The sequence below is a fragment of the Callospermophilus lateralis genome, chromosome 3 (genome assembly GCF_048772815.1).
Source record: "Callospermophilus lateralis isolate mCalLat2 chromosome 3, mCalLat2.hap1, whole genome shotgun sequence".
Classification (NCBI taxonomy): domain Eukaryota; kingdom Metazoa; phylum Chordata; class Mammalia; order Rodentia; family Sciuridae; genus Callospermophilus; species Callospermophilus lateralis.
The window spans coordinates 101,983,128-101,999,713 of record NC_135307.1 but is presented as its reverse complement, the minus strand read 5'-3'; the positions used below and the strand labels follow the sequence as shown (position 1 = coordinate 101,999,713).

General features: G+C 34.6%; 1 protein-coding gene across 9 annotated transcripts in view; it reads right to left on the bottom strand.

The window, feature by feature from the left end:
* Positions 1–16,586, bottom strand: part of Tcf12 (transcription factor 12) — a 351,984-nt gene that overhangs the window by 105,089 nt on the left and 230,309 nt on the right. For all 9 annotated transcript variants that reach the window (XM_076850834.2, XM_076850837.2, XM_076850836.2 and 6 more), the window contains one exon: positions 4,980–5,044. In XM_076850834.2, coding sequence (XP_076706949.1) covers positions 4,980–5,044 — 65 coding nt within the window. The remainder of the gene's footprint in view (positions 1–4,979; positions 5,045–16,586) is intronic.

The following is a 16,586-nucleotide window of genomic DNA, read 5'->3' as shown; positions in this document are numbered from 1 at the left end:
TTTCCTGAGTCTTCAATTTCCTGAGCTTACTTACTCAGGCCCCAAGTCAGCTGGTATCATCTATCAAAATTTCTGCCAGCAATTGCAGCAGTCAGAGCTAAGTAACAATAATAAACAGCTAAGCCATTGTTTCTTTCACAGTGATGAATTCTTTTTCTTATTTTAAGAGCCCTCCTGGCCTCACTGGTGCTGTCTGTCCTTGCTGCAGTACAGTCTTCTCTCTGCTCTGCTGAATTTTGGGGTTTCTTCTCTGGGTCATGCTTGCTTCTTTCAATTTTTCAAAAAATGAATCATTCTTGACTATCTTTAAATCTTGTATAAAGCAATATGTATTGTTATTGCCCATCATACACTCCAATAACCTTATTTTAATCTCCATAGGCCTGTTGGTCTCTAAAATGTTTATAAATAGTTCTCAAAGAGTAATTTTGTGGTTTCTTTTGTTTTTATATCCCATATATCCTTAGATTTGGTATATACAGAAAAGCTGGGTTTCTCAATTCATAAAACCCAGGCCATGTGAATTAGAATTTCTGGGAATACTTGATAAATGTATGAATTCCCAACCTCTCCTCAACCAAATAAATTAAAATGGAAGGAGTTATGAGTATAGACTTGGAATTTTGTGTTTTGCTGCATTTTAGTCATATCATAACTAAAAACCTCATACATGGGTTTAGGTTTACTATTTACTGTTATTAGAGTGGTATGTACCTAGGCTTAAAATAATTTTTTTTTAATATGAGAATTAAATCTGGTGTAGTGCATATCAACCTTGGCAAAAACTATTAAGATTCACCTTAGCAAAACAGGAAAATTATGTAAATAGAGGTTACCATTAATTTTAATTAATAGTAATACCTTTGTTAAGAGGGGAGAAATGTGATAACTCATTAATAAAAGCATTGACTATGATTAACTAGCTATGGTATCAAAATGCTTACAATAGTTTTTTTCCTTAAGTTTAACAGTGACACTGACATCAGACCAGTGGCTCTCAAACTTACAGATATCTTGGAAATAATATTAGGCACTTATCAGACATTTTAGTATGTGAGATGTCTGAAGAGAAATATGAACTTCTCTTCATAAGCACACTAATTTAACCTTCTTAGACCCACAATGTATATAGAAGCAGAAATTGCTGATCATATTTTTCATATGACAGAATCAAACAGAGACAGGATTTAAATCTAGGTCTACTGATTCTAAATCTTACATTCCTTTTTTTCTTACTACATTCAACTTATATTTACTTATGTTCTACTATATCATTAGGAAATGAGACTAGCAATCTTATATACCTGATAAATAATAAATAAAAACTATAAGGACAAGATTCAATATTAACTGACCAAACTGCTACCTTAGATCTGAGATTTTGGTGAAAAAAATTTTAAGGCCTTGAAGCAGGCTAGGAGACAAGTCTACTTGATGATATTTCATAATGGCAGTTTGCAGAGCACTTCAAAACTATATAACTCTTTGTAGTTATTTTTTACCATTTATTGTTAAAAATGATATAAATTAGATTTTAAAATTTTGGTTTGCTCTCAACCTATTCATAGAAGAACAGTGATGATTAAGTGATGTGCAAAATTTTGATGAGAGTGATGTAGCTAAGATTAAAATTAAGAATCAAGGTGCAAACCAACTCATTAAAAAATTCAAATTTAGACTATAAAATCAAAAAATAATTTGTAGCCTAAAACAGTGAGTTCTCGTACCAGTTATAAACAGAAATATGACAAACACTGATCCACATTTAATCTGGCTCAGAAAAGAGGACATCATGCTTCTTATCAATAGATATTGGTAAAATTACATAGAAAAAACAGTGAATCTAACTTGGTACTGTCATTTTTCAAAAAACAAGTTCAACTGCTGCTTTTCTACTGACCCACTGTGATGTGAATAAGTACTTATATTTTTTGGTCTTCTATAACTTTTGCTTTGTTTTTTTTTTTTCGGTGCTGGAGATTAAACCAAGGTCCTTGTGCATGCCTGCCTAGCATTCTAGCTTTGTGTTACCCAAGACCTTTCTATAAGTTTAAAAAAATTTTCTTTTGTTTTGTAGCTGTAGATGCACAGAATGCCTTTATTTGTTTATTTTTATGTGGTATTAAGGATCAAACCTCCAGTACCCTTTGTGTAACCTGTAATTTCATGAGTGGTTTGCTGGTAAATGATTAACAACTGGTTAAAAACAAAAATGAAACAACAACAACTAAAAACAAACCAACCCCAATCCTCAATTTGTAGTTGTTTTTTTTTTTTTTTTTTTTTTAAATTTCCACAGTGTTAAATACTTTCATGATATTCTATTTTAAGATATCAATGTGATATGAGGCTGGGGTTGTGGTAGAGCACTTGCCTAGCATGTGTGAGGCACCGGGTTCAATTCTCAGCACCACATATAAGTAAATGAATAAAATAAAGGCCCATCAACATCTAAAAAATATTTTAAAAAGTGATATAAGTCACCTTGCAATATTCCTATAAATATGATGAAAGTTTGGGTTTTGTGAGTTGGTAAGAGCTGATAAGGTATAACACTGGTTATAAAAGAAATCTATATATTTTAAATAACTCTAATGAAATAAAGTATTAACAAATACATGGAAAAGAAGGTAACAATTATTAGCACCATGAAAAAAAAAGGTGTGGTTTTTTTTTTTTTTTTTTTGGTATTGGGCATTGAACCCAAGGGCACTTAATCTCTGAGTTATACTCCCAACCAGCCTGTTTTTGTTGTTGTTGTTTTTGTTGTTTTAGAGACAGGGTCTTGCTAAATTGCTGAGGTTGGCTTTGAATTTGCAATCCTCCTGCCTCAGCTACTGTAATCCCAAGAGGGTGGGATTATAGGTGTACACCATCATACCTGGAAAAGGTCAATCAGATGAGAACAGAGTATGACTACTTGGTCAGAAGTTAAGAAATGTGAATGCTGGTCCTGCTAGAACCCTCAACTCCATGATATTCCAGTCCCCCTTATTGGGGATATGTTCCAGGATCCCCCAGTGGATGTCTAAAACCCTGGATAGTACTGAACATTGTATGGACTCTATTTTTCCTATACATATACATTTATTATAAAGTTTAATTTATAAACTAGACACAGTAAGAGTTGAATAACCAATAATAAAACAGAACAATTACAAAAATATTCCATAATAAACTTATATGAATATTCTCTTCTTTCTCTCAAAATATTTTAATGTATTATAGATCTTAGCAATGTCAGCATATGACTTTTTCTACTTTCCTAATTAAGTTCAGAACTTTTATCATTTTACTTAAAGGAAACACTTTATGTTTTCCCTTTGGCATATCTAGAGTGGCAGCCTCACCACTCGTTTACTTTGGGGCCATTATCAAGCAAAATAAAGGTTAATTGAAAGAAGCCCTGAGATACCACAATAAAGAATCTGAAAGCCAAAATGGCTACTAAGTACAAATAGGCAAGTAGTGTATACAGTGTGGATACATTGAACAAAGGGATGATTTGGATGGTAGGTTGGACAAAATAATATTCTTATCACACTACTCAGAAAAGTATGTAATTAAAAAGTTGTGAATTGCTTATTTCTGGAATTTTCAGATTGAAGCTGATTGTAGGCAACTGAAATCACGGATAGCAAGACCATGGATACAGGGGAAATATTGTAGTCAAAAATTACTTATTTCAGAACACACCTTTCCATTGAGTTTGCCAGGAATGGGAAAGACAAGATGATCTTCAGTTTTTATAATACATTATTTTATAATAGGAAGGCATATCAAAAAAAGGACCTTACATAAAACTCCCTTAAAGATAATGATACAATTATGAGATATGTATCAAATGGAGTATTATTCATATAACAGTTAAGAATAGCTCATATGCTCATGTCTAAAATCTGAGTAGGTCTCATGAGAAGAATGCAGATGGATACAAACAAACAATATATTCTTTTTTTTTTCATTATAAGGAAAGTGGTTTTATTACCTGGGTTAATATGAAAAAAAAATTTGAAACTAAACTAAGAATGCTTAGAATAAATATATTCCTGTAATGGAAAGAGATACATTTTTATCCTTAGAAGGTCTTTAAATACGGAAGTTCTCAGCAAACAATATATTCTGCCTCTCCTTTTTATTGTTTTTCCCTTGATTCTGAGGGAATCTGCAGGTGAATTTAAAGTTCAAGATTCTCAGTGAAAAGATAGGGGGAAAAAAGCAGAGAAAATGGCCATTAGCAGAAATGCAACATGTGATGAATGTAGAGAAGCTAAAACAGTTTCTAAGTCAAAGATGGAAGCCTAAAAAACTGGTGACATACAGCACAGAAATGAAAATACTTCTAATGTTAACTGTATGTTTGACATTATAGATATTCAAGCTATTGAGATTAATCATATATGCTTCATATTACATACCGGCAATTTTGTTTTTCTATGGGGAATTATTAAAAACCACCTTCAGAAATAATAGACATTTTACTTTACTTACTAGTAGTGGGGATTGAACCTCAGAGTGCTTTACCACGGAGTATATCCCCTGACCCCTACCCTTTTAAAATTTTTATTATTGAGACAGGGACTATCTAAGCCACCGAGACTGGCCTCAAACTAATGATTCTCCTCCTGCCTCAGGCTCCTGCATCACTGGGATTACAGGTACACACCACCATGCCTAGCTTTGATAAGCATTTTAGAAATGGGTAGAACTTTGGCTATTTTGTTTGTAGTTAAAATTGAAGTGGATTATGAAAACTGTTGATGATAAAGCCAGTCTGTTGGAATTGGGGGAGGGAGGGAGCAAGAGTAAAGAAAATATATTTAACTGCTAAAACACCACCACATGTAGTAAAAATTTAAATGAAGAAATAATGGTGAAATAATGTAGATAAATTCCTAACTTCTCTATTATTAAGAAAGCCTTTGCTTAGGTGTGTAAAACTTATTTATTTTTTATTTTTTTAAATTCACTAAACTTACTTGACAGCCTGGTAATCCGGTGTCTCTGCTGTACAGGGAAAATGAGCCTCTCTCTGATGTTTTCCCTATAAAATGAAGAAAATAACTTTATATAAATAATCTTCACTTATTGACAATTAATTCGACTTCTAGACTATTTATGGTAGGTATATTTAAGGGTCTGAAAGTAGAAAGACCAAATTAGAAACATGAGAATAAAATACAATAAGTAAAAATAATTTTGTTTCAGTTAGATTATTACTTGACATAAAATCGCATGTAGATACTTTATTTTCAATGTATAATACTGAAAATACACTCAAAAGAATGAACAAGAATAGACATCTAAACAGGCACCAGAGAATGATATTTTCCCATATTTGCTTCAAATGGAAACATTCTCCTCTCTAAGAAATTAAAATGGTACATATACAACTTAATCTACACCCCAAGGTAGTCATTGTCATAAAGTTAGTATGATCTTCATGTATACTTTGCACTTTGAAATAAATATTCACAAAGTTAAATGATATGCATTACTGTTTGAGTTTAATATGCTTAAACAGAGGGATTACATGGTATCAACCCTTTTAAAACTTACATGCGATTATGATTTTGAGATATATGTCAATCAAAGAAAATAATTCATTCATTTTTACTGCTATAAAATGTCTCATTATACAAATAAATATCATTCCCCTACTAAGAGACAGTTTACTTTTTTTGTTATCATGAACAATGTTGAAACAAATATCCTTGCACATGTCTTATATATGAGAGCCTTTCCAGGACAGACACAGAGAACTAGAAACTGCAGATTAAAGGATGCACATTTTCAGCTTTACAGATATTTCATCACTATTCTCTGAAGTCACTGTGTCAATTTATATTTGTTGCAGCAATGTAAAAGAGTTCATGTTGGGACAATATTCACAGTTCAAATATCAGATGGCCAAGTGTTAAGAAAATGTTCAACATTTCTAGCAACTACAGAAATGCAAATTAAAACTACACTGAGATTTCATCTTACTCCAGTCAGAATGGCAATAATCAAGAATAAAAGATGTTAGGAAAGGTACACTCATATATTGCTGGTGGGACTGCAAATTGGTGCAACCACTCTGTAAAGCAGTATGGAGATTCCTCAAAGAAACTGGAGTGGAAGTACCATTCGACCCAGTTATCCCATTCCTCAGTTTATACCCAAAGGACTCAAGATCAGCATACTACAGAGACACAGCCACATCGACTTTTTTTTCCCCTAAATATATATATATAGTTGTTGATGGACCTTTATTTTATTTTATTTTATTTATTTATATGTGATGCTGGGAATCAAACCCAGTGCCTCACACGTGCCAGGCAAGCGCTGACTGAGTCACAACCCCAGCACCACATCAATAAAACAAACACTAAATGTTTTCTCTGATATGTGGATGCTAATACCGGGTGGAGGGTAGGAATAGAAGTTCAGTAGATTAGACAAAGGGGAATGAAGGGAAGGAATAGGAAAAACAGTGGAATGAATCTGACATAACTTTCCTATGTATGTATATGAATACACCACAGTGAGTCTCCACCATATGTACAACCAGACTGAGATCCTAATTAGACTAAGATACACTCCATGTTTGTATAAATGTCTAAATATACTCTATTGTCATGTATAACTATAAAGGACAAATACCACCCCCCCCAAAAAAAAGAAGGAATAGGAACAGTGCTGAAAATTGACTGCAGTGTCCCCACTCATTTGTTTACAACACATTAGAGTTGACGTATGTTCAGGAAAGTACATTTACAAACATGATTTAGTATTAAATAGTTCCTCACAAATAGATATATCGCTTTAAAAAAGATTTCTGCAAAGAGGTCAAAACTAGATGATGATACCAAAAATGGAGGCAAAAATAAGAAATGACAAGTTGACTTTTTTCTCCATTCCAAGGTAAAAACAATTGTCATGTAATTAATTCTGCCAAGAAGTTGCCTAAAATATTTAAAGTTATTGAACTTCACCAAAATTGTCTACTACACATTGAGTTATTAGCTTCTGATTGTATAAAAATATTGTTTGTTAATTTAAAAACACTACACAAGGACAGGGTACTTAAAATTGTTTTTTTTGATACATTGCATAATAAATAATCTTTGAGGTCTCATATACTGCTGGTGGGACTGCAAACTGATGCAGCCAATATAAAAAGCAGTACAGAGATTCCTTGGAAAACTGGGAATCGAACCACCATTTAAACCAGCTATCCCTCTCTTTGGTTTATACCCGAAGGACTTAAAAACAGCATACTACAGTGATGTAGCCAGATCAATATTTATAGCAGCACAATTCACAATACCTAAATTGTGGAACCAACCTAGGTACCCTTCAGTAGATGAATGGATAAAGAAAATGTGGTATATATATACAACGGAATATTACTCAGCATTAAAAGAGAATAAAATCATGGCATTTGCAGGTAAATGGATAGTGTTGGAGAATATCATGGTAAATGAAGTAAGCTAATCCCCAAAAACCAAATGCCAAATGTTTTCTCTGATATAAGGATGCTGAATCATAATGGGGATGCAGGGGGCAGTGTGGGAGGAACAGATAAACTTTAAATAAGACAAAGGGGAGGGAGGAAAAGGAAGGGGGCTTGTGGGTAGGAAAGTCAGTAGAATGAGTCAAACATCATTATCCTAAGTACATGTATGAAAACATGAATGGTGTGACTCTACTTTGAGTACAACCAGAGACATGAAAAACTGTGCTCTATTCGTGTAATACGAATTGAATTGCATTCTGCTGTCATATATAACAAATTAGAATAAATAAAATAAAAAAAATCTTTGAGGTATACGGACCAATATTAGGTTATTTTCATTTAAGTATATATGGTATGCTGGCTAACTATTAAAGAAGTCCTACATTAAATATGACATCTTTTAATCCCTTAGATATGCAGAATAATCCTGCAGTTATAAATCTAATCATTACAAAAATACTTTAACAAAGATATCATTTCTGAGCCTGTTAAGAATATTACAGCGGGCTGGGGATGTGGCTCAAGCAGTAACGTGCTCGCCTGGCATGCGTGCGGCCCGGGTTCTATCCTCAGCACCACATACAAACAAAGATGTTGTGTCCGCCGATAACTAAAAAATAAATAAAAATTCTCTCTCTCTCTCTTTAAAAAAAAAAAAAGAATATTACAGCATGTGTTTTGAGAAAGGCCTCTTGAATATTAGGATGATGCAAATATTTCAGGTAATGCCAACACATAAATATGTAGATTTACAAAAATTATAGTAAACATAGGGTATTTACTTCACAGTTTCCTCATAAAGTTATTATGTCATACAAAGAGAACTTTAATTTGTAGTATATATATAGGAAACAAACAAAAAATAATCCCTTAGGATATATGTTTTACGAATAAGACTGCTTGTAAGAGTCAAGGTGATGGTTTGTGGTTTTGAAAACTAGTTTTCTCTAAAATAACCTGTCCTCACAAACCATTAAAATAAGATAGAAATTTAGATATACAGAGAGAACACCAAGGCAGTTCACGATTCTCCCTTGTCCCTCCTGTCCTCCCCTTTCCTACATGGTTTCTACTTTCTCTACTCTGCTAGAAAAATTTTTAGCTCATCTATTTGTATTGACTAGGTCTTTCTATGTATACATATAGGTGAAATTCCCTGTGATATATTTATATATGCACTTAATATGGTTCTTTAACAATTAATTCCACATGGTCTCCCCTTTCCCATCCCTTCCATCTGCCTCTGTACCTCTTTCTACACTAGTGATCTTCCCTATACCTTTATGTTACCGCATCCTTCTCTCCCTTTATTTTATTCTAGTTTCCATCTATGAGAGAAAACATTCCATCTTTGTGTTTCTGAGTCTGGTTTATTTCTGAGCATGATATTCTCCATTTCTATCCATTTACCAGCAAAGGCCATAACTGCATTCTTTATGGCTGAGTAGAATTCCATTGTGTATATGTACCATAATTTCTTAATCCATTCATCCTTTGAAGGGCATCTAGGTTGGTACCTAGATGTGGCGGTGTCTCTGTAGTACGCTGAATTTAATTCTTTTGGGTATATACTGAGAAGTGGGATAACTGGGTTAAACGATGGTTCCATTCCAGGTTTTCTGAGGAATCTCCCTACTGCTTTCCATAGAGGTTGCACCAATTTGCAGTCCCACCAGCAATGTATACCTTTCTCCACATCCTTGCCAACATTTATTGTTACTTGTATTTTATTTTAATATATATATATATTTTAGTTGTATATGTACCATAATTTCTTAATCCATTCATCTATTGACTTGCATATGGGTTGACTCCATAATTGAGCTATTGTAAATTGTGCTGCTATAAACAATGAGGAGATTGTATTGCCACAATATGCTGATATTAGTTATTTTAGTAAAATACCAAGGAGGGGGATAACTGGGTTATATGGTGGTTCCATCCCTACTTTTTGAGGAATCTCCACACTGCTTTCCAGAGTAGTTGTACTAGCCTGCAGTACCACCACCAACATACAAGTGTTCCTTTTCCTCCACAACCTCAACAGCATTTATTATTGTTTGTTCTCTTAATTATTGCCATTCTGACTACAATGAGATAAAATCTTAGTGTAGTTTTGATTTGTAATTTCCCGATTGCTAGATGTTGAATATTTTCTCATATATTTATTGGCCTTTGTGTTTCTTCAGAAAAGTTTCTGTTTAGTTCTTTTGCCTACTTATTGATTGGCTTTTTTTTGGGGGGGGGATTAAGTTTTTTGAGTTGTTTATATATTCTGAATGTTAACTCCTATCAGAGGAGTAGCTGGAAGAGAATTTCTCCCATCTTGTGGGTTATATATTTATATAACATTTTTTTTTCCTTTTTTGGTGCTGCTGGGGATTGAACCCAGGGCCTTGTACATTCAAAGCAAGCTTTCTACCAACTGAGCTATATCCCCAGACCCTATAACATGGTTTTTTAAGAATTCATTCCCCGGTGCCACATCTTTCCCATCCCTCCACTCTTATTTCCTTCTACACTACTACTGTTTCCTACACCTTTATGATATACTATCCTTCCCTCCTACTTTCCTTTACTTTACATGTGCTTCCACATATACATGCTCTTAATTCTTTCCTTTGCTGTGCAGAGGCTTTTAATTTGATGGCATCCCCATTTACTGATTCTTGGTTTTATTTCTTGAGCTTTGGGGTTTTGTTCAGTAAGTTTGTGTGGACAGCGATGACCCTACATTTTCTTCTAGCAGTTGCAAAGTTTCTGCAAGGTCTAATTCCGAAATCTTTGATCCATTTCAATTTGACTTCTGTGCAGGGTGCAACAGAGGGGTCTAGTCTCATTTTTCTACATACAACCATCCAATTTTCTCAGCATCATTTGTTTAATAGGCTGTTTTTTTGCTCCAAAATTTATTTTTGGCACCTTTTTCAAGTATTAGATGGCTGTAAATATGTGGGTTTGTCTCTGTTTCTTCTATTTTATTTCATTGGTCTTCATGTCTATTTTGATATGTTTGTTACTATAGTTTGTAGTATACTTTCAGATCAGGTATTATGATACCTCCTGTATCACTTTTCTTGCTCAGTATTGTTTTAGCTATTCTGGGTCTTTTATTGAATGAATTAAGTATTTTTTTTATAATTCTGTGAAGAATATCATTGGTATTTTGATAGGGATTGCACTGAATCTGTATACTGCTTTTGGCAGTATGGCTCTTTTGACAACATTAATTTGGATGTATTATATTTTCACTCAAATCTGCCAGTAAGGACATTTCTTTTAAAAAACGTAGAGGTGCTTTTTTTAAAACACACAAAATAAAATATACAAAGTGTTATAAAGTAGGCTGATATGTAATAATCCAAATGTTTAAAAAAAACCTTTTTTTTGCTCAAATCCACTGTTTATTTTTATTTCTTCTTTTTAGATATACATGATAGTAGCCTGTATTTTGACATATTATATATACATGGAGTATAACTTACTCTAATTAGAATCCCATTCTTGTGGTTGTACATGATGTGGAGTTTCACTGGTTGTGTGTTCATATTCAAACAGGAAAGTTATGTCCGATTCATTCTACTGTCTTTCCTATTCCTATCACCCTTCCCTTCCCTTCACTCCTCTTTGTCTAAACCACTAAACTTCTATCTGCCCCCCTTATTTTGTATTAGCATCCATGTTTTAAGTTAGCTTTTTCACTGTTGTGACTAAATGACCAGACCAGCACAAGTTTAGAGGAAGAAGAGTTTATTCGAGGGCTCATGGTTTCAGAGGTCTCAATCCATTGACAGCTAGCTCTATTCCTCAGGGCTCCAGGTGAGACAGGAACAACATGGCTGAAGGGTTTGGCAGAGGGAAATAGCTCAAACTGATCAGAAGGCAGAGAAAGAGAATCCACTCTCAGGATACAAAATGTATACCCCATAGCCACACTCCCAATTAATCACTTCCTCCAGCCACACCCCACCTGCCTCTAGTTACCACTCAATTAATACCATCAGGGATCAATTTACTGATTATGTTAAGACTCTCACAACCCAATCATTTCTCCTCTGAATCTTCTTGCATTGTCTCACATGTGAGCTTTTGGGAGACACCTCACATCCAAATCATAATAATCCATATATTGGAGAGAACACTGAATCTTTAGTTGTTGAAGATTGGCTTATTTCACTTAGCATGACAGTCTCCAGTTCCACCCATCTACTGGCAAATATCATAATTTCATTCATCTTTATGGCTAAGTAAGATTCCATTGTGTACATATACCACATTTTCTATATCTATTCATCTGTTGAAGGACACCTAGGTTGGTATCACAGCTTGGCTATTGTGAATTGAACTGCTATAAACATTGATGTGGCTGTGTCTCTGTAGTCTGCTGAATTTAATTCCTTTGGGTATATACCGAGAAGTGGGATAACTGGGTTAAATGATGGTTCCATTCCAGGTTTTCTGAGGAATCTCCCTACTGCTTTCCACCAGTTTGCAGTACTACCAGCAACGTATACCTTTCTCCACATTCTTGCCAACATTTATCATTACTTGTATTCATTTTTTAATATATATTTTTTAGTTGTAGATGGACACAATAGCTTTATTTTGTTTATTTATTTTTATGTGGTGCTGAGGATGAAACCCAGTGCTTCACACATGCAAGGTAAGCACTCTACCACTGAGCTGCAACCCCAACCCCATTACTTGTATTCTTGATAATAGCGATTCTGACAGGAATGCAATGAAATCTCAGTGCAGTCTTAATTTGTATTTTTGTAATTGCTTTAAACATTTTTTTCATGTTCATTTACCATTTTTTTTTCTATGAAGTACCTATTCAGCTTCTTTGTCCATTTATTGATTGGGTTATTTGTTTTTTGTTGGTGTTAGGTTTTACGAGTTCTTTTTAAGTTTTTTTTTTTTTTTTTAAGAGAGAGAGATTTTTTTTTTTTAAATATTTATTTTTTAGTTTTCAGCGGACACAACATCTTTGTTTGTATGTGGTGCTGAGGATCGAACCTGGGCCGCACGTATGCCAGGCGAGCGCGCTACCGCTTGAGCCACATCCCCAGTCCTCTTTTTAAGTTCTTGATGGACCTTTATTTCATTTATATTTATGCAATGTTCAGAATTTAACCCAATGCCTCATACATACTATGTAAGTGCTCTACAACCCCAGCCTGTTTTATGAGTTCTATATATATATCCTGGAGATTAACACTATATCTGAGGTATAGGTGACAAAAATTTTCTCCCATTCTGTAGGCTTTCTCATTATGCTCTTGATTGTCTCCTTTGCTGTGAAGCTTTTTCATTTGATACTATTCCATTTTAGTGTAAGATAACTGTATTTATGTGTGTTTGTCTCTGTGTCTTCTGTTCCTTTGGTCCTCTTGTCTATTTTGGTGGCAATACTATGTGTTTTTGTTACTAGTCTGTAGTATAATTTGAGGTTTGGCATTGTGATGCTTCGCTTTTCTAGCTAAGGATTGCTTTGGCTATTCTGGGCCTCTTATTTTTCCAAATGAATTTCATGGCTTTTTCTATTTCTATGAAGAATGTCACAGGAATTGCATTACACAGCACAAACGTATGGTCATTTTGACAATATTAATTATGCCTACAAGAACATGGGAGGTCTATTGTGAATGGGGTAGTTTTCCTAATTTCTCTTTCAGGTAAATCATCATTGGTGTACAGGAACAATGGATTTATGGGCGTTAATTTCATATCCTGCTACTTTGCAGAATTTGTTTATGAGTTACAGAAGTCTTCTGGTGGAGTTTTTTGGGTCTTCTAAATATAGAATCATGTCCTTGGTAAGCTCTTCTTTTCCTATTTATATCCCTTTAATTTCTTTCTTTTGCCTACTTGCTCAGGCTGAAATTTCAATGACTATGTTGAGTAGAAGTGGTGAAAGAGGGCATCCCTGTCTTATTCCAGTTTTTAAAGGGAATACTCTCAGTTTTTGTCCATTTAGAATGATGCTGGCCTTGGGTTTAAGGCATATAGCTTTTTAAATGTTGAGGTATGTTCCTACTACCCCTAGTTTTCTAGTGTTTTGAACATGAAGGGGTTCTGTATTTTTTCTACATCTATTGAGATAATCATGTGATTCTTGTCTTCAAGTCTATTGATGTGGTGAATTACTTTTATTGATTTCTGTATATTGAACCAACCCTGCATCCTGGGAATGAGGCCCACTTAATCATGATGCACTATCTCTTTAATATGTTTTTGTATGTGATTTGCTGGTGTTTTATTAAGAATTTCTGCATCTATATTTATCAGGGATATTGGTCTGATGTTTTCTTTCCTTGATGTGTCTCTGTTTGGTTTTGGTATCAGAATGATACTAGCTTCATATAATGAGTTTGGAAGGGTTCCCTCCTTTCTATTTCATGGAATAATTTGAAGAGGATTGGCATTAGTTCTTCTTTGAAGGTCTAGTAGAACTCATCTAAGAATTCGTCTGTTCCTGGGCTAAAAACCCACATTTGCTGAATGGTAACTTAACATATTTAATAATATGATATAGTAACAGGCCTATTAATAATAATTTCAAAGCATAATTGATAAAGCCCTGAACCCCAAGTTTAAGAATCCCAACTGTAGTGAGCCAGGCATGGTGGCACACTCCTGTAATCCCAGTAGCTTGAGAGGCTGAGGCTGGGGGATCATGAGTTCAAAGCCAGCCCCAGCAAAAAGCAAGGTGCTAAGCAACTCAGTGAGACCCTGTCTCTAAATAAAATACAAAACAGGGCTGGGAATATGGCTTAATGGTTGAGTGCCCCTGAATTCAATCCCAGATACCAAAAGAAAAAAAAAAAACCAAAAACCAAAAACCAAAAACAAAAAGAATCCCAACTGTAATAAAATAGCAATATATAATTGGGTGATACATGTATATATTTATATGTGTACCAAGCCAGCAGATACATGCATATAAATGTGTCCTTTTTTGGAGGGGGAGTACCAGGGAGATTGATCTCAGGGGCACTCAACCACTGAGCCACATCCTCAGCCCTATTATGTATTTTAGAGACAGGGTCTTACGGACTTGCTTAGCACCACACTTTTGCTGAGGCTGGCTTTGAACTAGCTATCCTCCTACTTCAGCCTCCAGAGCCATTGGGATCACACACATATGCCACCATGCCCAGCTAAATATGTATCTTATCCAAAAAAACAGTTTAAGGTAATTAGATTTATGTGATTTACATTAGCAAGATTCATTATTTTCTAACCTCAAACTAACTGTTCAAGAAATGATAAATGATTTGACTAACTTGTATTGTATTTAAAACAAGTAATTTGCTGTTTCATAAATTATTAAGTTCAAAAAAATTTTCTCCAGTGTTTCTGTAATATGCACAAATTGAGACAATAATATAAGCACTCTAACAAATATCCTCAAACCTCAAAAACTTAAGACATCTTTTTCTCTAACAATAATTCAAGATGCAACTTTCTACTGTTTACCTGCAACTTTCTACTGTACCTAAGTTAAAAAAAAAAAAAAACTAATGTTAACTCATTAAGTCAAGTTTTCAATTCTACAACTATTTCAACAAAATTGACACAGTTGTATTAAAATGGGAGGGAAAGTGCAATTGATGGGTTATATGTTTAACATGTGGTTTATATGTATTTGGAAAAATATATAAGTATTCTAGTCATTCATCTATTTTTTCAAACGAACTGAAATATAAAACCACAATATTTATTTCAAAAGTAATCATGAGTGGTACATTTGTTGTTATTTTTTTTTTTTTTAAAACAGTGCTAGGAATTGGGGCCTTGTACATGTGAGGCAAGCACTCTACCAACTGAGCTATATCTCCAGCCCTCGATCTAAATTTTATGCTCACATTTGGGATGATGGAATTTTACAGATTAATATCAACCTATAAAGAACTCTTCATAGGATAATTCTGTCTACATTCTTTTGGCATAGGACACAATTAGCAGTCAAATTGAAGCTAGGGAGTAGATGAGCACAACTCATATTTCCTCCCTTCCCTAATCTAATCACAACTATTGACAATGGACTGGATAGAATAATTTGAGTTTCATTTATGGGTTAGTCACTCTACTAGATGGTGGGGTTATGAGACAAATAAGACACAAAAGCCTTTGCCCTCAATGTACACTAGCTAATAGAAAACGTTATGGCCTACTGAAAGACCAAGTTTTACAAGTACTAATACATTAGATATCTAGGTCTTCTTAGTAAAATAGTACATATAATTTTCAAAAACCCCATAAAAGACCAGAAGCAGTGGTGCAGACCTGTAATCCCAGTGGCTGGGAGGATGAGGCAGGAGGATTATGAGTTCAAAATGAGCCCCAACAACTTAGTGAGGCTCTAAGGAACTTAGCAAGACTTTGTCTAAATAAAATATAAAAATGGGCTGGGATGTGGCTCAGTAGTTAAGTGCCCTTGGGTTTGATCCCTGGTACCAAACAAATACCATAAAAGTAGAGTGGTTCTACAATCCACTCCTTGCTGATCAGTTTCACTCTTCCTTAAAGTGCAAATTTAGACCACAGCAGCTGTCTGCGGCAAGGTCAGCCATCTTGAGTTCCGAATCCAGAATGTTCTGTGGAAGTGGGGGAGGGGGTGCCAGAGAAATAGATAGGGAAATATCTGAGGCTACTACAATTCACTGAGGTCCAATAAACCAAGAAGGAAGTCCCATTCTCACTTGAATGCAGGAATATGCAGCTTCTGATTTCACACTAAGAGAAGAAACCAACTACCATTTCACAGAAGTATCTTTGGAGTAGGTGGCTAGGTGAGAACAACATAACATTTTAGGTCAGTGATTTTCCAATGAAGGAGGTCTGGAAGATAAGCTGTACTTCTGCCCAACACAAAGTTTTAGAACTGTCAATGTGGTTTTCATTTAGACCCAGATCATGCTGTTCTACAGTTTTAAGAACAACCAGGCTCAAGAATAAAAGGGAAATGCACTAACTGGCACAATTTGATGTAACACCTGAGAACTGTAAAGCCACATCTGGACTCTTCCTTTGCCAGACAAGGAGAATCCATAAAGTCCTGGGAGTTCCTAGTGTGGTG